Source organism: Eptatretus burgeri, chromosome 7 (genome assembly GCF_056783735.1).
Source record: "Eptatretus burgeri isolate ZD-2024b chromosome 7, Ebu_testis_v1, whole genome shotgun sequence".
NCBI lineage: Eukaryota > Metazoa > Chordata > Myxini > Myxiniformes > Myxinidae > Eptatretus > Eptatretus burgeri.
The window spans coordinates 41,439,027-41,462,236 of NC_140967.1; the positions used below are offsets into that span (position 1 = coordinate 41,439,027).

The 23,210-nt window shown below is 44.1% G+C and overlaps 1 protein-coding gene across 2 annotated transcripts in view; it reads right to left on the reverse strand.

The window, feature by feature from the left end:
* The window catches only part of TIMM50 (translocase of inner mitochondrial membrane 50), a 151,961-nt gene that overhangs the window by 69,791 nt on the left and 58,960 nt on the right, over window positions 1–23,210 (reverse strand). For both annotated transcript variants that reach the window (XM_085888132.1, XM_085888134.1), the window contains exons 2-3: window positions 13,613–13,644; window positions 5,912–5,933 (exon numbers count right to left, since the gene is read on the reverse strand). In XM_085888132.1, the coding sequence (XP_085744258.1) occupies window positions 5,912–5,933; window positions 13,613–13,644 (54 nt within the window). The remainder of the gene's footprint in view (window positions 1–5,911; window positions 5,934–13,612; window positions 13,645–23,210) is intronic.

Consider the following 23,210-nt stretch of genomic DNA (forward strand, 5'->3'; position numbering starts at 1 on the left):
CCCACCAAGTTTCGTCGAAATCCGTCGAGGAGTTTTTCCGTAATACTGTTCATAAACAAACAAACAAACAGAAAGGGGTGAAAACAGTAACCTCCGATCTTCGATGGCGGAGGTTAATTACATTCTGGGGAACACTGGTCTTAATCCCGATCTAATTAACACAGCACCACACCCTCCACCCCCGGTGTGGTGACAAGTAACACTTAAGCTCACAATTTACCAACTTCATTTACATTGAGATGTCTCCGACACGTCCATGGACCAAACAACTCTTTACAATACCAACTTTCCGATGAAATTCCTCTATCTACCCCCTCAACCGCAACAATGTACACTGATGAGCCAAAACATTATGACCACTGACAGGTGAAGTGAATAACATTGATTATCTTGTTACAATGGCACCTGTCAAAGGGTGGGATATATTAGGCAGCAAATGAACAGTGAGTTCTTGAAGTTGATGTGTTGGATGCAGGAGAAATGGGCAGGAGTAAAGACCTGAGCGACTTTGACAAGGGCCAAATTGTTATGGCCAGACAACTGGGTCAGAGCATCTCTGAAACGGCAAGGCTTGTGGGGTGCTCCCGGTCAGCAGTGGTGAGTACCTACCGACAGTGGTCCGGGGAGGGACAAACCACAAACCGGCGACAGGGTGTTGGGCACCCAAGGCTCATCGATGCACGAGGGCAATGGAGGCTAGCCCATCTGGTCTGAACCGACAGAAGAAGTCTACTGTGGCACAAGTCACAGAAAATTTTAATGGTGGTCACGGGAGGAATGTGTCACAATCCACAGTGCATCGCACCCTGCTGCGTTTGGGGCTGCGTATGTGGCTGTGTAGCCGCAGACCGGTCAGAGTGCCCATGATGACTCTTGTCCACCGTCGAAAGTGCCTACAATGGGCACGTAAGCATCGGAACTGGACCTCGGAGCAGTGGAAGGTCGCCTGGTCCGATGAGTCCCGTTTTCTTTTCGATCACATGGATGGCCATGTACGTGTGCGCCGTTTACCTGGAGGAAGTGATGGCACCATGATGCACTGTGGGAAGACGACAAGCTGGTGGAGGGAGCGTGATGCTCTGGGCAATGTTCTGCTGGGAAACCCTGGGTCCGGCCATTCATGTGGACGTCAATTTGACACGTGTCCCCTACCTAACATTGTTACAGACCAGGTATACCACTTCATGGCAATGGTATTCCCTGATGGCAGTGGCCTCTTTCAGCAGGATAATGCGCCCTGCCACACAGCACACATTGTTCGGGAATGGTTTGAGGAACATGATGAGTTCACGGTGTTGCTCTGGCCTCCAAATTCTCCAGATCTCAATCCGATTGAGCATCTGTGGGATGTGCTGGACCAACAAATCCGATCCACGGCGGCTCCACCTCGCAACTTACAGGACTTGAAGGATCTGCTGCTAATGTTTTGGTGCCAGATACTACAGGAGACTTTCAGTGGTCTTGTAGAGTCCATGCCTCGGCGGGTCGGCACTGTTTTGGTGGCACACGGAGGACCAACAGCATATTAGGCAGGTAGTCATAATGTTTTGGCTCATCAGTGTATACATACATATATATACACAAACATATATCTCAGCAATTGCATGTGTTAGCAACAGAATACATTAAGATTTTTAAAACCAACATATTACTTGCAAAAACGCATGCAAGCACATCTCGCAATGTTCCACCTTTTGGGCATTGAGGTCATAACAATCACCTTTGAGCCCGACAGTTTGGGTTTGATTGCATCCTCCGAGTGCAAATCCTTGCAAGAAGGGCATTTCATCAACAAATACTACCATCTGTCGAATGGAACATTAAGCTGGGTGTCTCATCTCCTCACATTCACTGGTGGGGTGGAAGTTCCCATGGTGTCTTTCACAGGAGTTTACCAGCATGGGCCAGACACCTTTAAGGGGTCTTTGGTAGATCGAGAGACAAACAAGATAAAAAAGATGTAATACCCAGATAAGTTGGCTATCTTCCACAGCCAGGCCCTTAAGGGACCTGAGAGAGAGATATCGATGCCACGTTCCCAGCTTTCATTCCTAATCCAACTTCAGTTGTGTGTGTGTAGTTTCATCACAATTGTGTGTAGTTTCTGAGAAGAAAGCAAATACGTATTTTGCGGGGCAACCCCCACCCCCCCCTGCCTTACGTGCCCTTTGACCCCAGCTTTTCTAATGTCACGAACAAACTTTGGTACATCACGGGTGATGAAGGTTGTGGTAAAGTTTCATCAAAATTGTCTGTGTAGTTTCAGAGGAAAAAGCAAATACCTATTTTGTGGGGTAAAACCAGGACCTGGACCCACTTTAACCCCCGGTAGACCTCCTTAGACTCCAACTTTCTCATGCCGTAAACAAACTTCAGATGCAACATAGCAAATATCATTTTAGCCAAGTTTGGTCACAATCCAATTAGCAGTTTTTGAGAAGCTGCAAGTGATTACAGACTGACATACGACGTGCCATCCCATAAGCTCCCTGGAACGACGTTCCAGGTGAACTAAAAATAAATATATACCAGATTTTCAAAACAGCCCTTCGAAGGCACAGTTGGAAATTTATTTAAAATGACAACATCAATTTCCTAAGAGACAGGCAAATGGATAGTTTTCTCCACAGTTATTTGGGAAACACTTAGCCATTAGCACCCTAAACCCTATTACGCTACAAATTCATCTTCCCCATCTCAATGTGGTGCTACACACTCTGATATCAGCTTGCATTACAAAAGATAACAACAAGTGCAACCTGTGTCACCTCGAGACTGGCCACCAATGTCAACCAGATAGCAATACTGAATAAGGTGGGGAAAGGGGGAGGGGGCAGGGAAGCATCTCCTACCACACCTGTTCACACATGCTCTCCATTGGCAAAGAAAAAGGGGAGATGCACAGACGCGGATCATGTTTTCTACGCCACACAAACACCTCCGCTTTTATTGCCATATTAACACAAACAGGAAAGGCCAATCCCAGGATCACACCTAAAACCAACACATGCGGGTTGAAATCGATACATGTGTGAGGACAAATGGCAAGCTTGGCAATAATCTGTGGGTTAGGGAAAGGTTTGCTTCATGCCTGAAAATATCTGGGCAGCAAACTTATCAGGAGTGCCAAAACCAACAGATCACATTGCATTATCCAACAAATGACGTGCTGACTTCATCGTTTCCTCTTATTCCTATTCATGTCTTCTAAGCGATTGAGCAAAACCGTGCGATTTAAAATCGTTCAAGGTAAGTAGAAACAGTCCTTAAAATGACACTCAAACCAAAGTGGCACACTAATCATGGCAAGCGTGCATGTTCGGCGGGCAACTCTTTGGCATCACCTGATCAATACGAATGGTTTGACAACTTCAAAACAGATTCTCAAGCATCTCAAAAGAACAATACATTTTCCTACAACAAAAGCAACCAGAGATCAATCCAGGTTTCATCGCTTTGACCCAACCTACAATATTCTTCAATCAGCCAAGTGTGAACATGAACCTTAATGATGAAATTGCAAGCACAGGTTTGAAGATCTATTTTTTCTTTTCCTTCAATTGCATGTTTTTTTTAAAGAACTATATCAGGTTTCATAAAACATTCCTTAAAAATGAACACAATGTTTTTCATGCAAAAGTTCCACTTGACTGCTGGTGGCATCATTTCCAGGAACATGAATATGCCACTGATGCAGTGCCCCCATGTGGATCAGAGCAGGTATCTAAAATTTAACCAATGTCCCAGTACACAACTCAGAAGCAGGTAAAAGTTTTTTTGGGGAAAAAAAAACAAGGTATGCTCCCCCATTGCCATCTCCTCCACTCAATATGGTTTAATGAGAACAAATAATGTGCATCAAATTTTGCATGATTCAACATGTTAGAATTTTGCAAACAGGAGGTATTTTTGAAGAATTTTCCATTAGATTTAATTAACACATTCATTTTTCCATATCACGAGTGGGAGCAACCATGTTGAGCCCTGTTTAATTATGTGACATAAATAAAGTGATGCACAAGATTTAACAAGTTGGTCTTGCACCTGAACCTTTGGTGGAGCGAGGCGGACGGTGGCAAGCCACGAGTGCTCACCAAATAGACGGTTATAATTATTTCCATGTTACCTCCACAAGGTATTATGGAAGGTTCAAACAATGCACTTCCTCCCACCTGTACCTAGGCCCTCTTGGCATGCTGCTAGCACCATAATTCTCGAGAGGTGTTGCTTCCAATCTTCACATTTCAGCTTTAGATGCTCTTGCATTTTATCAACTTTGAAGGATTTATTTACACAAATTTCATCATTCACTTTTCAGACTAATCAAGCTTGACACCAATATTTTTTTTCAGACCTCCACATTGTTGAAGATGACAATGTCTCGAAAAAAAAAAAAAAAAATTGCAAAATAAGACTGATTATAAACTTGATGTGAAATAACATGTTTGGCTGAGAATAAATAAATAATTTTTTTTTTTTTTTTTTTTACTTGCAGCAGTTTTATTAAAGCAGCAGAAAGTGGAATGATGGTCTCTGAGGTGGTGAACTTCATTAAAAAGAAGCAAGGTCCGGTAACAAATCTAGTTATATAAAAGCACCAAAGAATGCCATTCTGTGAGCTGGACATACATGTCAATCTACATAAGCCTCGAGTGCCAAAAATATGGTCAGATGGATGGGGAATATTACTAAGTTTTCTAAAATGGAACCATTGTGGGAGGAGCCTCATCAAATGCCTTGGCATAGTTGGTTCACGGCCCTCACCACCTCCTCAATCAAAACCAATCACTTTCAATGTCTCGCCAAAATTTTTACTCGCAACACAGCCATTAAAGCCTTCACGTCATATCCTTCCCAGACTAAACCTCATGTTAAACGTGCCTTTTTCCTTTTAGGGATAATCAAGCATGCATACTCAAAATGTACGTAAAAAAAAAAAAATTTTGACAAGGATGAAAGTCCTCGACGAGGATTTGCATCCTTGTCCACACCTTCAAAACGGGACAGATAGACGATATATGTTGTATAAAGGATAAATGTATATAAATAAATAATTCAAGGTGGTACTTCTGCAGCAGTGACGGTAAAGTGTATAGACATAAACAAACTTGTAATAAGCGTCCAAAACCATCATTAGCCATGTTGTGGAACGTCGGACAAGGCCGTCTATTTTTTTTCCACCTTCATCCACTTTTAAATTTGCTTTTTAAGCAATTGCTTGAGCTATTGACACACAACTTTCAACATAGAAGTGCCAATCAAAGGATAATTTTTAAACAAAGTTACATGATGATTGGATGGAAAATGTGGCTGGCATTCCAAAAAAGTCTGTTTTCTGTTGGCATAGGTTGCAGGGTGTTTCACATATCAGGAATAAACGGCCTCGATCTATCTTCGCTAGTCCTAAGAAATGATTCAGAGCTGGTATGTATGTAGTGTTGATGGTAAATTGTACATTAATAGATAATGCAAGGTTGGGTGTTGGTCGAGGAGATGGTAAAGTGTATGTATATAAATAAATAAAAATGGTCCCTGAAAGCAGAAAATCCTGCACTATTCTCTCCCACAATGTTTTTGTATTTTTAAATTGCCAAAATTTCGAAATAGAACCCTGTCTCATGACTTTTGGCTCCAATCCCAAAATCATTTGACGTGCTTCATGCTCAGGAATTATTGCATACATATGCCGAATATAAAAGCAATGCATTCAATCATTTTGAGGTGAGGCTCCTTAGTCATTTGCACTCTAATGGATGCACGGACTGACAGCACCCGAAATATAAACTCCCAGCTGGGCTGATGCCATGGCTAAAAAAATCAGGAAAATATTTAGTAGGAAAATATTCCGATGTACAATTAAACAAGCTTAAAGATCAAAAAAAAGAAAAGAAAAGAGGATCACAAAACTCACCATCATCAAACTCATCTGGTATCTGCAATGAAACAGGAAAGAAGAGCATTATAAAATCCAAACTTAGGCACACTGTCATAATGGCATTTAGTCAATTTGCTGTTATTTAATGATGAGGACGATGTCAGTGTCTTGTCAGAATCGGTTGTTACACTTGCGTTCCATACATCCATCCATCCATCCATCGGGATCATACTGTGCAGAGCATTGGTGCTGCCTACGCAGTCTCCTGGGCTATTGGACACAATACTGGACAGGTTGCCACTGCGACACAGGATACCGGCAAGCTGGCCTCCACATTTCCAACCTGGCCTCCAAAGGCAGTCACCAACTGGGAGTCCTCCATCGTGCAAAGTCCTTCCTCGGCTCACCTGAGCTCCTGACCACATACAAAGCTTTCGTCCGCAGCCTGATGGAATACTGCCCTCCCCTCTGGACTGGTGCTCCTGCCTCTCACCTTTCTCGGCTTCATGCTGTGGAAACCAAGGCATTTCAGATCATTGGTATCTCCCGCGATGAGGCTGAGTCTATGGGCCTGTCACTGCAGGCAGGTCGGTGGTCTTTTTGTCGTCTACCGTCTCCTCTTGAGCCTCACCCCCCCCCCTGCTCTGTCTGCGATTTGTCCCCACCATATTTCCGCAGGGCGCTCAAGGTCTGCCAACAACTCCCTTCCGGTAAGACTACCAAAATCACGAATCACTGCTCACCTTCACTCTTTCATTCCTCTTCTTTCCCGCCTTTGGAATAAACTTCCTCACTGTATTTAATCCCATTCTTCCTTCCAGGCCTTCAAAACGACTGTTCACCACCACCGCTTATCCTCGATCCCCCATCCAAATCCTCGATCTTTTCTACCCCCATTAATCCACCCCAAACCCACCTCCTTCAAAATTCCCTGCTTTCCTTCCTGAAAGTCCCTGTGATGTCCATCTTGTATACCCCATATTCCCCGCCCCATCCCTCTCCCTTCCACAGATCTCCTAATGTCTCTGTTCCCCACTGTTTTGTTCTCCCCTCTCCCACCCCTCTTGTCTCATGCCCCCCTTGATGAGCATTGTGTGTTAGCTCTCATACGAACCTCTACAAGGTATGCAAAAATTAAAAATAATATTAAAAAAGGAGTGAAAAGTATGATTTAATGCAATTCTACGCTACAAGGCAACAAAAGGTGAAAATTTTGAAAGGGGGTGTAGACTTTATATAGGCACTGTAATTGTTTTGTTTGTGGAGACTTTATGATTGCATGGAAGATGAAAACAATCATATTGTCTTGTAGTGTAACAATGTATAGCACTATTGCGTTGGAACAGAGGAATGAAAGTGTCTGGTAAATTACCTTTAGTTAATACAGGATTGGGTAAAGATGACATGGCATTACTAAATAACATGAAATTTGTTTTGTTAATATTAAGAGACAATTTATGTTGGCCTGGATCCAATTAAAACCAAATCACAGTTCAGTATTCACAATTTCCGAGAGAGTTGAAGGAGTATGGTGAGAGCAAAATAAATTAGTCATCCGCAAAAAGGACAAATGACTAAAATGATGATGAGTTTTGAAAATCATTAATATATAAAATAAATAAGAGTGTGCCGAAGAGGGAGTCTTGTGGGACCCCACAGGAAATTGCCTGAGAAGTCGACTCAAAACCATTAATGTCTACATCTTGTTTTTGATCAGAAAGATAGGTCCTGAACCACTCCAAGGCCTTTCTCCTGATTCCACAGCGGGATAGTTTATATAATAGTATTTCATGATTAATCGTGTGGAAGGCCTTGGAGAAGTCCAGGAAAATACTAACTGTGTGTGACATGTTATTAATAGTTCTGGCATCTCTATTAATAAATAACAGCAATGCATGTGTAGTTGAATGTTTTTGGTGAAAACCAAATTGAGACTGAGCAAAAACTAGACAATTGCTTAAAAATTTGAGAGAAGCGAATAAACTATTTTCTCAAGAATCTTCGAAAAGGATGTCAAAAGTGATATTGGGTGATAGTTGCCCAAGTCTTGCTGGTCACTTTTCTTGACTACAAGAATGACTTTTGCGATTTTCATTTTATTTGGAACAATACCACGAACTAAAGACAAGTTAAGAATGTGGGTTGATGGGAGAACTATTTCCTGAATAACCTTTTGAAGAACAACGTTAGTTATATCATCATAACTTGAAGTCTTTTTCATTTTAAAGTTACTGACAACATCGATTGCCTCTGTTTAATGAACAGGTGAGAAAAATCATGTCTGTGGAATTGGGTGCTTCAAACAAGTATTTAAAGATACATTGGGAACAGGAATATTTCAAGCAAGATTTGGGCCAATATTCACAAAAAAGGAATTCAATGCATGGGCTATGTATGTGGATCCTGTATGTGGACTCCATCAACATGTATATCATGAAAGACAAGCTTTTTCTTCTCACTTTTCTTCAAGACATTATTGATCACCACCTATATTTTATTGGTGCCCTTTGCATCAATTCTGAAGATATTGAAGAGACAAAAATAATACCTCGTTTTAGCTCTGTGAAGCAGAGACGTTAAAACGTTGCGGTCACAAGAAGTAATAAAAAAAATGAACATTATTAGCAAAGGAAGATGGTATTGGTCTGAATCGATCACCATGTTTGTCACAGTCACCACCAATATATAACATGTAAAGGGTTATATGACGATTAAAGTTAAAGCATGATATGAAGTTTCATAAATATGGAGTAAAGCATTTTTTTCTATCTTGGAACACTCAGGTTTTTTTTCAGAACGAGTTACAGTAACAATTATAAAGATGTGATGATATTGTTACGGTTGCGGTGGTTAGATGGAAGAATTTAATGTGGAATTTAGCATTGTGCAGAGCTGCTTGGTCCGTGGACGAGTAGAAAGCATCTCGATGTAGTCAGTCAGGAACCTGTGAGCTTAAGTGTTACTTGTCACCACATGAGGGGTGGTGCTGTGTTAATTAGCCTAGGGAGTAAGAATAAGTTCCCCAGTATGTGATTTCCCGCTGATTTTTCCCGATGTTTATATATTTAAAGATCGGCAACAAAGGTGGGGAACGCATCCCTGAAGCCACAACAAATGGGCGGAAAGCCCAATCTTCAAAGGTTGACAACAAGCGAAGTCACGCCGCAAGGGACGATTGGTGAGCGTGACATCAGAAGCTAGCCGAGCAGGAGAAGCCTCACCTTCCCGGGTTTGGTGAGAGCAGGCCACGCCCCGGAGGCGGAGGATAAATATGACAGAGGAGATAGGTGAGGGAGAGAGCGGACAGGCGAGGTTGCGCATCTTAAGAGGAAGAATGAGTTGGCTTGGCATTTTGGGAGAGCTGTGATCAGAGTGGAGGCACAAGGTGCATTGTTTGGAGAGGCGAAAGCGGAGATCGAGCGCACACCGAAGAAGACGACATGGCCATTGAATCCGTGTTGAGGCAGTTTGGCTCATGTGGCGAAGTAAGACGCCAGCCTTTTGCTTCTGGTCGGGTCGATGAGGATGAGCAGAGCACCCGAAGCCGTGACACTGGAGCTTTAAACCTTTACGTGGAGTGCCGCTCGTGGATTGCCTGGCGTGCATTCATCCCGCTACGAGAGAAGGGCCTCGATTCCAGTTCCACAAGGGTCAGCTCTGGGCCAAGCTAAGTAAAGCAATAGTTTGGAGGGAAGGTTTTCTTTTTATTGTGTGCGGGAAGGTTCTGTATTTCAGTCTGTGTGTGAGGCATCGACTGTAGGATTTATTTATTTCATATTATCATAATTTCCTTTTGAATTATTGGACTGGACTGGAATCCAGTCCAATAATTTGAATTATTGGACTACCTCATGGACTGGAATCCATCGTGCCTTGGCTCCTTGGCCAAAGGCAATCCACATGTTCTCAAGACCTAGTTCCTGTAAGGATGGCAGTACAGATATTGCTATGACTAGTATGTCCGTGTCATTAGCCTTAATGATAATGGACTTGCTACCATCCGTCGTTGCATCCCTGGCGTGTACAAATATTCGAGTGTCAGCTTCTTCATGACAACTTGGAGACAGCATCCAGTGACTTCCTTGTGTTGCTAATGGCATCATCTCCTTTTGTGACAATGACTGTGCTTGTCGTCTGTGCTTCACACATTTTTCTGCAAGGAAGTGAAACAGCTCAGTCTTGTTGCTGCCATCTCGAAGAAAGCTTTTCCAGTTACTTGGGGTCTTACTGGTTCCTGTCACTCTTCTTCTGATTCCTTGCCCCCTTTTCGACCTTGCCTCGGTCTTCAGACTTGACTTCTTGTACACAAACACTATGTCCACCCTCTCGTACCTGGCACCATAGGATTCCACCTTTGGGATGATGTCTTCTTTAGCATAGTTATCAAATATCTTTGAAGTGCGTGGAGGTAGGGCATTGATAAGTGCTGAGCCATCAATGATGACTGCATCTCCCCTTGGTTCTCTGTCTGGGATGTTCACTTTCGCTTCAAGAATTTCAGCCAGCTGTGAGTTCAAATGTTTTTGAAGTTTTTTTTTTTTCAAATGTTTCAAAATTTGGATTTTCAAATGGCCAATCGGGCAGATTTGATCAGAACGCCCTGCAGAACAGAAATGCCAAATTTGATGCTTGTATCATAATTTGCACGATTTTTCTACTATCTACTGCACTATTGGCCCCCACTCCAACTATCTGTGTCTAAAAATTATTCTTCCTCTAATTTGAATGCTGTCTTAGTGAGCTGAGCTCTCAGTGTGCCAACACTTTAGGGCAGGGGGTAAAGTCTGTTTGTACGTTGATTCTGCGTGGCTGAAACTTAAAGAGCGAGTCAGTGATTGTGACGAATCTGCTCGATGTTAGCGATCCTCAAATGATCCCAGTACTCTGTTGTGGTCATGCATGTAAACGAACTTTGCCGCCTCCGTCTGGTCCACCATTGACACGGCAAGGGAGGTGATAAGCATTGACGATCGCGATGAATCGGCAGTTTGTAACTTGTCAATTCCAAGGTAAATTAAAGTTTCTTTCAGGACATTGTACACATTTTCGCTTGGCATTTCCTTGGATTCCATAGAACAGAGATTAATTCGGCAGTTGTAAATTTCCATTGTGGTGAGTTTATATTTCAATTCGGTGAGTTCCACTTTGAGATGCTGTTTGAGATCGAGAAGTTTCTCAAACTCTAGCTGTGTTACTTTGTGCGAATTCATATTGACTGCCTCTTCAAGCTCAAAGATTTTGGTTGAGATGGAAGAAACCTCCGGGGTCAATCTATTGAGCCTGCCACATACATCGGCCGAGGACTGGGCAAAATAGCGTATAACATCTGTGAGCATTGCTGCCCGAGGCGGACGTCAGCAGGTCTGCCCCTGAGGCAGGAGTCGACTCAGGCTCCAGTCAGGTGATCGTGCTGCTGCCACCTCGGGTACTGCGTTCTGGGCGGCGATCATGGACCCGACATCACTCGTGTCGAGTGTGGCGCCACGGTCCGAACATGCGAGTACAGGCCACACATCGACATGATTCAGAAAGTCGGAAATGCGGCAGATCGTGTATGCTGTAGAACCGTGGGCATGAGAATCGTCCATGAAAAATGGTTGGTTGGTGGTTGCCAGAGTCACAATTATATCTGTCTGTCTCCATTCTTCTCAACCTTCGTTGAACTATGCCATGAGGTAAAAGTCATGACATCACTTCCTCCCTCTCATGCTCATTTGCCAGGATACCAAAATTACTTTGCTATTATAATGCTTGAGAGCTGAAGATCATGTGATGGCAATGCGTGCCAGGAGATCACGAGTAGACCTGGCTTTGTGAAAACTATATTGGTGGTCATCAAGGAAAGAGCGGGATTCAAGTTGGGTTAAAAGATGTTGACTGATGAGAGACTCCACGACTGGAGATAATGGAGGTCAAGCAAATGGACAGTAATTGGGGCGATCAGAAAAAAAAAATTATTCACCATTCTTCATGACAGGGCAGATATAGGCTTGCTTCCAGGAGGTTGGGTAAATGCCGGTACAGTAGGAGAGTTTGAAAAGCATGCAGAAAAAAAGGAGCAAGTTCCGAAGTGCAGTATTTATGGACAACAGCAGGAATGGCATCTGGACCATTGGTTTTGTGGCGACATGGGAAAGTAGCATATGGCAAACTTTGCGAGTGGAAGAATGAAATGACAGGCACAAAAGAGTTGGATTTAGGAAAGCAAGAGCAGTTCTGTTGGAGTCATCCAGAGTATAGTTGGCTGCAAACAGAGGCTAAGGTGTTGGTTTTGGATTGAGGAAAGCTTGAGTCAGAGCCATCAGGTTTGTTGAGAGGAGGCAAAAATGACTCACAGAAGATGGTGGAGATGCACTTGGGCAAAGACCAGAAGGCATGACTGCTGCCGGATAGAGAGGAGAGCTTGTCAGAGGTCTGCTGGATAAAGGTGGCTTTGGTTGCGGAGATGATGCGCTTGCAGTTGTTGCGGGCAGCCACATAAGCAAGACGGCTATGATCTGTAAGTGAAGGTTTCCAGAATTTGGATAGGCAGTTTTTCAAGGAGACAAATGAAGCACGATGATGGGAGAACCACTTTGAGGATGAGGCTTTCCCACATTTGGATAAATGTGGCATTTGAAGAGACATACCAAGAAGGACAATTTAAGTGATTTTGTCTGATCCACGTGGAAGGATCAGCAGAGAAATAGGAGTCTCAATTCGGGTCGTGTGCAAAAAATTGGCAAAGGTCATCCCAGTTGGCAGATAATAAAATGCCAAAGGATATGGGAGGTAGACTGAGAATAATGACACTACTGAAAGGGAAGGAGGTGGTAATGAGACAGCAGTCAGAAGATCCAACAGGTGTACACAGCAACAAGGATATTAATTTAAAGATGATGTTTGCAAGTGAAAAAAAGATCCAGAATGTTGCAGCTATTGGCTGAGCAGTCAAGAATGTGGGTGGGTTCAGAAAGGAAATGGCAAAGGTCATTGAGGATAACGAAGGCTTCAGTTTCAGTCCTCGCCTGTTCGGTGTGGGTCGAGTGGAAAAGCCAAGAGAGTTGTGGATGTTGAAATCCCCAAAAATGACGATTTCAGAAGATGGAGAGAATTGTTACATTTACTCAATGCAGGTAGTGAGGTGGTCAAATATCTGCAGGTGATTGTCAGAATTTGGAGAGTGGTAGAGGCAGCAGATGAATTTATCAAGATTGAGGAGGGAAACTGAGCTGGAGAAGTTGAAAATCAGGGTTGGAAAGCTCAAAATGGGGAAGACGAGCAATATAGATATTAACGTGGACGTAGGCGCATATGCCAGGTTGGAGCAAAAACTGTGATAGAGGATGTAGTCAAAGCAATGGAGGTAGGTATTGGAGATGGATTCAACAATCTGAGTCTCAGTGAAGAACAGGGAACCTAATTACAATGATTGTAGCAAAAGGTGGGTAGGGTTGAGGTGGGAATGAAGACATCATAAGTTAGCAAATGAGAGAGTGAATTAATGGGAGAAGGATGGGGGTGCCACAGATGATTGGTCACATGAGAATCTTAATTATTTTTCTTGTTATGCATCATGAGAAAAAAAAAAACACTGAAGAGGGGTGAAGGGCTTCAAGGAAATTTGTGGACAAACAAGGAGCATTCCTGATGGCATCAACAGTGCAAACTAGTGGCCTCGGGAGGTCCTCCCGGAATCCTGTACTCGGTGCGGCTCCAGTCACGAAACAAACACACGCACACACTCACACACCTCACCTTGTTTCCATGTTCATCTACAGAATTTGAACCTGAAAAAAAAAAAGAGGAAACATTTAATGCACTGCAAAGAAAAACATGCCACTTCTAACATATTTTCATAAAATGCATTGTATGTGTCGGTGTCACCAATATTAGGAAACATAATGCTTGGAAATCACACCTCTTTGAAATGAATTATGAATCAATGGGTTAATGGCAGCAATGACTCAAAATAGATAAACCAAGCACCTGAGACAGCCAAATCAACAACTAGTTTCTGTTAGAGGGCTTCAAAAATAAAAATTAAAACCTCAATGGCAGTATCATGTAAATGTTCAAAGTTTAAGAAACAAACAAGCTGTACCCAAAAGAAACAATAAGTGCCCAGAAATCCAACTTGTAAAGCAAAGCAGGTGCCTTCACAGTGACAGATTAAATGATTCTTTTGTTGAAGCTTTGTGGATAAGCAGCCAGACTGGCGGCTTGACATGCCCGCACAGATTGCTGTGCAGGCAGCGTGTGTTTAGAATCCTATACAATCTGACATCTGATCAAGAGTTTAGTGACAACCCTCCACCCCTCCGAATGGAAACTCAGAGCCTCTCGGGAGAGCAGCTGCAAGATGTGGTGCTTACAAAAAGCTAAAAAAAAAAAAAAAAAAAAGGTTGCAATGAGTGTATGGCATCACCCTTGTTCCACAGGATAGGGCATCCAGGATTTAGAAAGGTGGAGAAGGCAGTGGCGGATTGGGTGTGTGGAGGGGTGGGGGGTTTCAGAAATAAGGATGTGAGCACCGGGGATAGGAAAGGAGATGCTGGCAGCCAGGGTTGACATACGGAAAGTTTGAGCCGGAAAGGCTACAACTTTAAACGCTCGGTTCTTTCCATTCCACAGATAAAGAAGCACAAGATGAGTAGGACAAGCTCATGGGACAGATGCAAGGTCCACATCCCTGTTCTATACGTGTCAAAGCAAGTGGGCTCAGCAGCAGAAACCCCAATTCTTTCAGCAATCAATGGCGTAACCAAGCAGCTGGAACCTGCCGTCACGCAGCACCAAACAATCGGCCTGGTTAATCTCAGGACGGTTTATGGGGACAGAACTAAGCAGAAGGAAATCTGCAGAGTAGGGAGCTTGGAGTAGGGGGGGGGGGTTTGAAGAAGTAGGTTTTGTGCCTGCAGAATCATAAAAGCATTAAGGCTAAACACACATAGGCATGCTGCACACTCATATTCCCTCTTCTCATGTCAATAAGGAGGAACATGAATATTGGACAGAAACATTTTGTTCATCCACCCCTCTCCAAAACACCAAAAAAAAAAATGTTCACACAAAATGAGAATATTTTGAATGTTCTGGGGAGTGCCCGAGTATCAAGTTTGGAAGGAAGGCTTTCCACCAGAGGTGGGCCAAGTGCCAGCCATGGAAAGCAGAGGATAAGGAAGTTTGAATCCCTGCTCAGTTTGGGCCAAACCCTCTTCCTCCCCATATAGTAGCATTCCTTTATTCCATGGGAAAGCAAACCCATGGGAAAACATTGCAATCTATAAAATAAATCAGGATTGCACTTGCTCGAAATACCTGCCACCTTCGAAGAGATCAGCACACAAATTATGCAAACACAGAACTTCAAAGTATACTATATATTGGGCAACAACAAAAATAAAGCAACTCAGGAACTCCTCTGGAAATAAACGTTAAATTTTTTTTCCTGCTATTACAGTGCCAATTTGTCAAACAAAGAAGATCCCAGACAGATGTTCCAATGTGGTGACTTTTCACTCCAGCAAAAATCCCACGTCCTGGTTTCAATTTACACTTCTGCTGGGAAAAAGAAAACCACGAAACACACATTTTTGTCAAATCAGTTTATACTTTGGGTAAAGGGAACTGGGGAATTCCTAAAACTTCAAGCCAGCTCCCACGGGAAGAAACAGCATACAGACGCAGTCTCAATAGAAAAATTTAATAGATAATGCAGACAAATAACTTGAAAATATTTTGCCTACTCATATTTGTTATGTGGAATGTAATATATATATATATATATATATATATATATATATATATATATATATATATATATATATATATATATATATATATATATATATATATATATATATATCAACACACATGGCAGCACCAATGATACTATCCCAACTCAATCACATGCATGAAGCTACAGAGTTAAAGAACTGAATGAACATGCCCTTTCAAAACTACAAACCAACGACTTCATACTACTCAATAAAGGCGTCGAGTTTAAAGTTGAAAAATAAACGAAGTGGCAAACTTCCGGATGTGAAGTCAAAAAGTGCAATGACATCGTAAAAGTGCACTGGCAGGGCCAAAATCAGTGATTTTGAAATCTGTGGGAATGAAGAGTACAATGATAAAAAGCAACAAAACAATTCATATCATTTCAAAAAACTTTGAACAATCGTTACCAATTGTGTGATGTTTGATTCAACATGACCAAATGAGCGATGCTGAGAAGTACACTCTGCCATTATCGTGTGATGTAAGTTATGAGCAGTCTCCACTATTACAGCAGTGTAGTCCTGCAGACTACATCGGCATTGGCAATTCATTTGTGGCAATACCCATGTGGTCTGCAACTGCAGTAGTCGCAATCAAGTAAATATCTTTCATCGTCTAATATGGAGCTTAACTGCTGGGATAACGATGCAGGGTGTGCAGATGGCAACACATGGGACCATTGCAGGGTATAAAGCACCCCATCCCCCCCCCCCACACCTCATACATCCTCCCCACCTTTTTGGTGGTGCAGCAATGAACCAAGCCCAACACATTAACAGGCGGGCGAGCCCAGCTCTATATGCAGCCATTTCTATAAAGCCCATCTGTCTGCATGAGCAACTAGGCAGACGCCGGCACACAGCAAGCATGCACTAACAATATTAGAAGGGTCGAGACTCTCTGGGCTGTTCATTTAGTTATTTTAAGCAGTACAAATGCACAACATAATAAAACACTTCGCCAGGGAATCTTTGCCAATTACGAGAAAGCGTCAAATCCGCCAAACGTGCTGAGTTTTTGAATTGCAAATCACTGCCGGAGCCTGTCTAGATTGCAAATGTAGCATAAACACAGGCTTGGGTATAATCCCTCACCACTTCTCTCTCACACAGAGACAATCCCCCCCCCCCCAGTGACCCCACCTCCCCCAAACCAGCCTTCAATTTCACATGCCTCACCAACTCCTTTGCATGATCACAACATCAAAATAAGAGTCAAAAACATGCATCGAGGCATTAAAAAAGCAGTCAGTTGGTTATCTACTGTACCTTGCTTTGCCAATACCACAATTTAACTCCAACCACCAACACCCATGCACACAGCATCTTCAGGAAAGCATTCCACCTTTTTCCAACACATTGTAAACCCTCTCCACAATTGTGTGATATAATTGCACCTTTGCTCCCATAGGTCACACTGCCCTCTGCTGCTCAAAACTGCAACACAACCATGTGAGTCAAATGCCAAACAGCTTTCCTTGGTGGAGAATTTATGGGAATGGAAAACGACAAAAACACTTCCTTATTTTATGAATGACGAACGAAGAAAATGTCATCCGAGACTCAAATAACTGCAAGAAATCAAACCGTCCATGTTGATGGAGCTGACTTTAGACAATCATTTTTTAGAGAAACAGCAGCATCAACCATGGGCTGCTATAAACAAACTGAAGAATGATAACGCCATAAAGTTGAACAGGGCAATGAAGCCACTGTTGATGTTCTTGTTTGACAAGAAACCAAAATCATCCAATGACAAAAGCTACATTGAAAAAATTCAGCTCCACATTTTATTTCTCTCTTTGAAAATAGAGATGTTGACGCCACACAGAAGAGTGGTGTATTTTTATACGTTTTAGGGTAAATCCAATATGGCTGCCAAACCATGTGACCGATGGTTTCATATGTGTGAAACTTTTGTTCCTCATGGTCAGGCGGTCACACGTGTAAAGTTTCGCCTCGATCTGTTCAGCCAATTCAGAGAAGATTTTTTAAGGTATTTTTTAAAAAATAAAATAAAATAGCTGCCATACCACGTGACCGATGACATCATAGTTATCATTAAAACATTCTGCATGAGCGGTGGCACAAATGGTGAAAAACTTGAAAGTTCTGTGTGCACAGACAGACAAACAAACGGGCCAAAATGCAATACCTTCTCCTCTGGCGAGGGAAATTGAATGGAGTGAGCAACAGGAGGCTGATCGTCATTACTTTAAACGGGGATTTTAATGGTAAAGTACTATGCTATCCTAAGCCCTCAAAGCAAAGCCACTGACCAATCCTGTCTTCCCACTAATGACAAGAAAAAGAATTAATTTGAGGAAAGCATTTTTCAGAATGTATCAAACATGGAACAGCGACAGGCATCAGCTGCGCCGGACAGGAACGGTGACAAGCAACAGGAACTTTAAAACAAACCCTCACCGTCTGGAACTTCAAAACAAACCCTCACCGTCGGGAACGTCAAAACAAACCCTCACCGTCTGGAACGTCAAAACAAACCCTCACCGTCGGGAACGTCAAAACAAACCCTCAGCGTCTGGAACTTCAAAACAAACCCTCACCGTCTGGAACGTCAAAACAAACCCTCACCGTCTGGAACGTCAAAACAAACCCTCACCGTCTGGAACGTCAAAACAAACCCTCACCGTCTGGAACGTCAAAACAAACCCTCACCGTCGGGAACGTCAAAACAAACCCTCACCGTCGGGAACGTCAAAACAAACCCTCACCGTCGGGAACGTCAAAACAAACCCTCACCGTCTGGAACGTCAAAACAAACCCTCACCGTCTGGAACGTCAAAACAAACCCTCACCGTCGGGAACGTCAAAACAAACCCTCAGCGTCTGGAACGTCAAAACAAACCCTCAGCGTCTGGAACGTCAAAACAAACCCTCACCGTCTGGAACGTCAAAACAAACCCTCACCGTCTGGAACGTCAAAACAAACCCTCACCGTCTGGAACGTCAAAACAAACCCTCACCGTCTGGAACGTCAAAACAAACCCTCACCGTCTGGAACGTCAAAACAAACCCTCACCGTCGGGAACGTCAAAACAAACCCTCACCGTCGGGAACGTCAAAACAAACCCTCACCGTCGGGAACGTCAAAACAAACCCTCACCGTCTGGAACGTCAAAACAAACCCTCACCGTCTGGAACTTCAAAACAAACCCTCACCGTCTGGAACTTCAAAACAAACCTTCACCGTCTGGAACTTCAAAACAAACCCTCACCGTCTGGAACTTCAAAACAAACCCTCACCGTCTGGAACTTCAAAACAAACCCTCACCGTCTGGAACTTCAAAACAAACCCTCACCGTCTGGAACTTCAAAACAAACCCTCACCGTCTGGAACTTCAAAACAAACCCTCACCGTCTGGAACTTCAAAACAAACCCTCACCGTCTGGAACTTCAAAACAAACCCTCACCGTCTGGAACTTCAAAACAAACCCTCACCGTCTGGAACTTCAAAACAAACCCTCACCGTCTGGAACTTCAAAACAAACCCTCACCGTCTGGAACTTCAAAACAAACCCTCACCGTCTGGAACTTCAAAACAAACCCTCACCGTCTGGAACTTCAAAACAAACCCTCACCGTCTGGAACTTCAAAACAAACCCTCACCGTCTGGAACTTCAAAACAAACCCTCACCGTCTGGAACTTCAAAACAAACCCTCACCGTCTGGAACTTCAAAACAAACCCTCACCGTCTGGAACTTCAAAACAAACCCTCACCGTCTGGAACTTCAAAACAAACCCTCACCGTCTGGAACTTCAAAACAAACCCTCACCGTCTGGAACTTCAAAACAAACCCTCACCGTCTGGAACTTCAAAACAAACCCTCACCGTCTGGAACTTCAAAACAAACCCTCACCGTCTGGAACTTCAAAACAAACCCTCACCATCTGGAACTTCGAAACAAACCCTCACCGTCGGGAGCGTCGAAACAAACCCTCACCGTCGGGAGCGTCGAAACAAACCCTCACCGTCGGGAGCGTCGAAACAAACCCTCACCGTCGGGAACTTCAAAACAAACCCTCACCGTCGGGAGCGTCAAAACAAACCCTCACCGTCGGGAGCGTCAAAACAAACCCTCACCGTCGGGAGCGTCAAAACAAACCCTCACCGTCGGGAGCGTCAAAACAAACCCTCACCGTCGGGAGCGTCGAAACAAACCCTCACCGTCGGGAACTTCAAAACAAACCCTCACCGTCGGGAACTTCAAAACAAACCCTAACGTCTGGAACGTCAAAACAAACCCTCATCGTCTGGAACGTAAAAACAAACCCTCACCGTCGGGAACGTCAAAACAAACCCTCACCGTCGGGAACGTCAAAACAAATCCTCGCCCTCGGGAATGTCAAAACAAACCCTTCAGCCACACATTTCATACTTTTAAAATAGAGATGTTGACTCCACACAAGTTCACAAAAGAGTTCACTGACGGCGCAGCGGGAGCACGCGCTGGCAAGGGTGCAGCGTGCGCAGGTGTTGGTGAGGCCGCGAATGCAGGTGGTGGTGATGCAGTGAGCGCAGGTGCAGCAATGGAGATTGGTAGGAATGATGTATGGGAGATAGTGTTTGTGGGTGATAAGACTATTAAATATTGTCGTGTCCAGGGGGTTTAACCCCTACTTGGATGGATGGCCCAACTCCTCCCTTCGAGGCCCACAGCCGAGACTCGCCGAGAATAATGTGCGCGCGTGGGAAAACAGCCAAGCGATGTACCAGAACGGCACAATAACAAGGACACAAGCAAATCGAATTAACTAAATAATATTTTAATAACAATAAATCAAATATGTACAACGATAATTCAAGTTATAATAATGAAAGAAAAACGTGAGGCAAATTAAACGCTAAGTCGAAGTGCCTCCACACATGGATTTGAATACAGACACGGGGACAGATAATAAATGAAAATAATTCCTTCTTAATTCGGCAATTAACTTCAGGTCAAGGCAAGATAGTCTTTATGGAACGTGGTGATCGGACCGCGTGGGAAACCGTGCTCAAAATGGCGCCGAGCAGTTCGTCAGGCAGCACAGAGATGGCACTTGACGTCATGGTGCACGAACCGCGCTGTAGTTTATTCTTCAGAGCGATAATGCCGATGTTCCACTCGGTCTGCTCACAATGGCCCACACGATGAGACAATCGCTGATGCCCGGTGAGGAGGCCACGAGGCACGCTCCCCTTCCCTCCTCAGAATCATACACACTTCACGGCTCAACCGAACTGTCAACGGACAATATCCTGCTCAGCACGCAAGCCAAATTCATCAGCACGAATTCGAGAATCATGCAGCCTTCGTCGTGCCAAGAGCAAAAGCGAGATCCCCCGCATCCTGCAACCGCATGCGGGTCTCCTCCTTAACGACTCGCCTCCTACCCCCTCTACCTCTGTATGCACCTCACATCACGCCCATTAACCATCCCTCGGGGGCGTGACTTCGCCTGTTGTCACGCTTTGAAGGTGGGACTTTCTGCCCGCTTGTAGTTGTTTTAGGGACGTGTTCCCCATCTTTATTGCTGATCTTAAAATAGAAAAACATAGCGAAAAGTCACAAAGGAGCGATTACATACTGGGGAAATTACCCCCAAATCCTTATCTATTTTGCACAGTTTAAATAATAAGATGGAAGAGCTTGAAACCAAAGCAGATATCGAGGAGTACGATAGAATTGCAGTAAGTGAGACATGGTTTAAGGAGGAGAATAACTCGAGGACAGGATTAGAAGGACAAAAGGTGTATCGGTGTGACAGGAAGGACAGAATAGGAGGAGGAGCAGCAATCTGGGTTAAGGACAGCATTGCATCAAGATAAAGAGATGACATTAAGGATGGAATTAATGTTTTTTTTTGTATACCTTGGTCGAGGCTCGTATGAGAGCAAACACACAACTCACAGCAAGGGGGCATGAGACAAGAGGGGCGGGAGAGGAAGGGACAAAACAGTGGGGAACAGACACATTAGGTGAACTGTGGAAGGGAGAGGGATGGGGATGGGACGGGGAACATGGCGAAGAGAAGATGGACATTACAGGGACTTTCAGGAAGGAAAGCAGGGGGATTGAAGGAAGTGGGTTTGGGTGGATTATCGGGGGTAGAAAAGATCGAGGATTTGGATGGGGGAAGATAAGAGGTGGTGGTGAACAGCTGTTTTGAAAGCCTGGAGGGAAGAATGGGAAAGAATAGAGTGAGGAAGTTTATTCCAAAGGCGGGAAAAAATAGGAATGAAAGAGTGAAGATGAGCAGTGATTCGTGATTTTGGTAGTTTTACCAGAAGGGGGTTGTTGGCGGACCTTGAGCGCCCTGTGGAAATGTGGTGGGGACAAATCGCAGAGAGAGCAGGGGGGGCAAGGCTGGAGAGGAGTCGGTAGAAGACAAAGACCACCGACCAACCTGCGGTGATTGAGTGAGAGGCCCAAAGACTCAGCTTCATTGCGGGAGATTCCGATGATCTTAAATGCCCTGGTTTCGACAGCGTGAATCCAAGAAAGGTGGGAGGCAGGAGCACCAGCCCAGAGGGGAGAGCAATACTCCATCAGGCTACGGATAAAAGCTTTGTAAGTGGTCAGGAGCTCAAGAGGGCCGAGGAAGGACTTAGCACGACGGAGGATTCCCAGTCGGCGACTGGCTTTTGAGGCGAGGTTGGAAATGTGACTTTCCCAGGAAAGGTCATGGCAGATAGTGAGACCCAGAAGCTTGAAAGAAAAGACTTCAAAAATGTTGAGGATTTTGTGTGGGTAGTTATTAGAGATTGTAAAAACAGTAAGATACTGGTAGGATGCTTTTATAAGTCTCTGGGTATGAAGGAAGAGGAGGAAGCAGAAGCACATGAAGAATTCAAATGGGCATGTGGTAAGGGAAGAGTATTGATTATGGGGGATTTTAACTTGTCAGGGACAGATTGGGACCAGAAACAGGGAAAGAGCAGAAAAGATGAGGATTTCCTAGTTATATTCCAGGATTGATTTTTAACCGGAAACCATGTCTCTCCGGAAGGACCTTTTGGAACCTCCCCCCCCCCCCGCCCCCTGCCCATCTACTTTCTCAACAATCCTCTGAAATAAGTGCTTTCTTTCAAGCTTCTGGGTCTCACTATCTGCCATAATCTTTCGTGGGAAAGCCACATTTCCAACCTGGCTTCCAAAGCCAGTCGCCGACTGGGAATCCGCCATCGTGCAAAGTCCTTCCTCAGCCCACCTGAGCTCCTGACCACATGCAAAGCTTTCGTCCACACCTGATGGAGTACCGCTCTTCCCTCTGGGCTGGTGCTCCTGCCTCTCACCATTCTCGGCTTCACGCAGTGGAAACCAAGGCATTTCAGATCATTGGTATCTCCCACGATGAGGCTGAGTCTTTGGCCTCTCACTCTCTCACTGCAAGCAGGTCAGTGGTCTTTCTGTCTTCTACCATCCCCTCTCCGGTCTCGCCCCCCCCCCCCGCTCTCTCTGCGATTTGTACCCACCATATTTCCGCAGGGAGCTCAAGGTCCGCCAACAACCCCCTTCTGGTAAAACTACCAAAATCACGAATCACTGCTCACTCTTTCATTCCTCT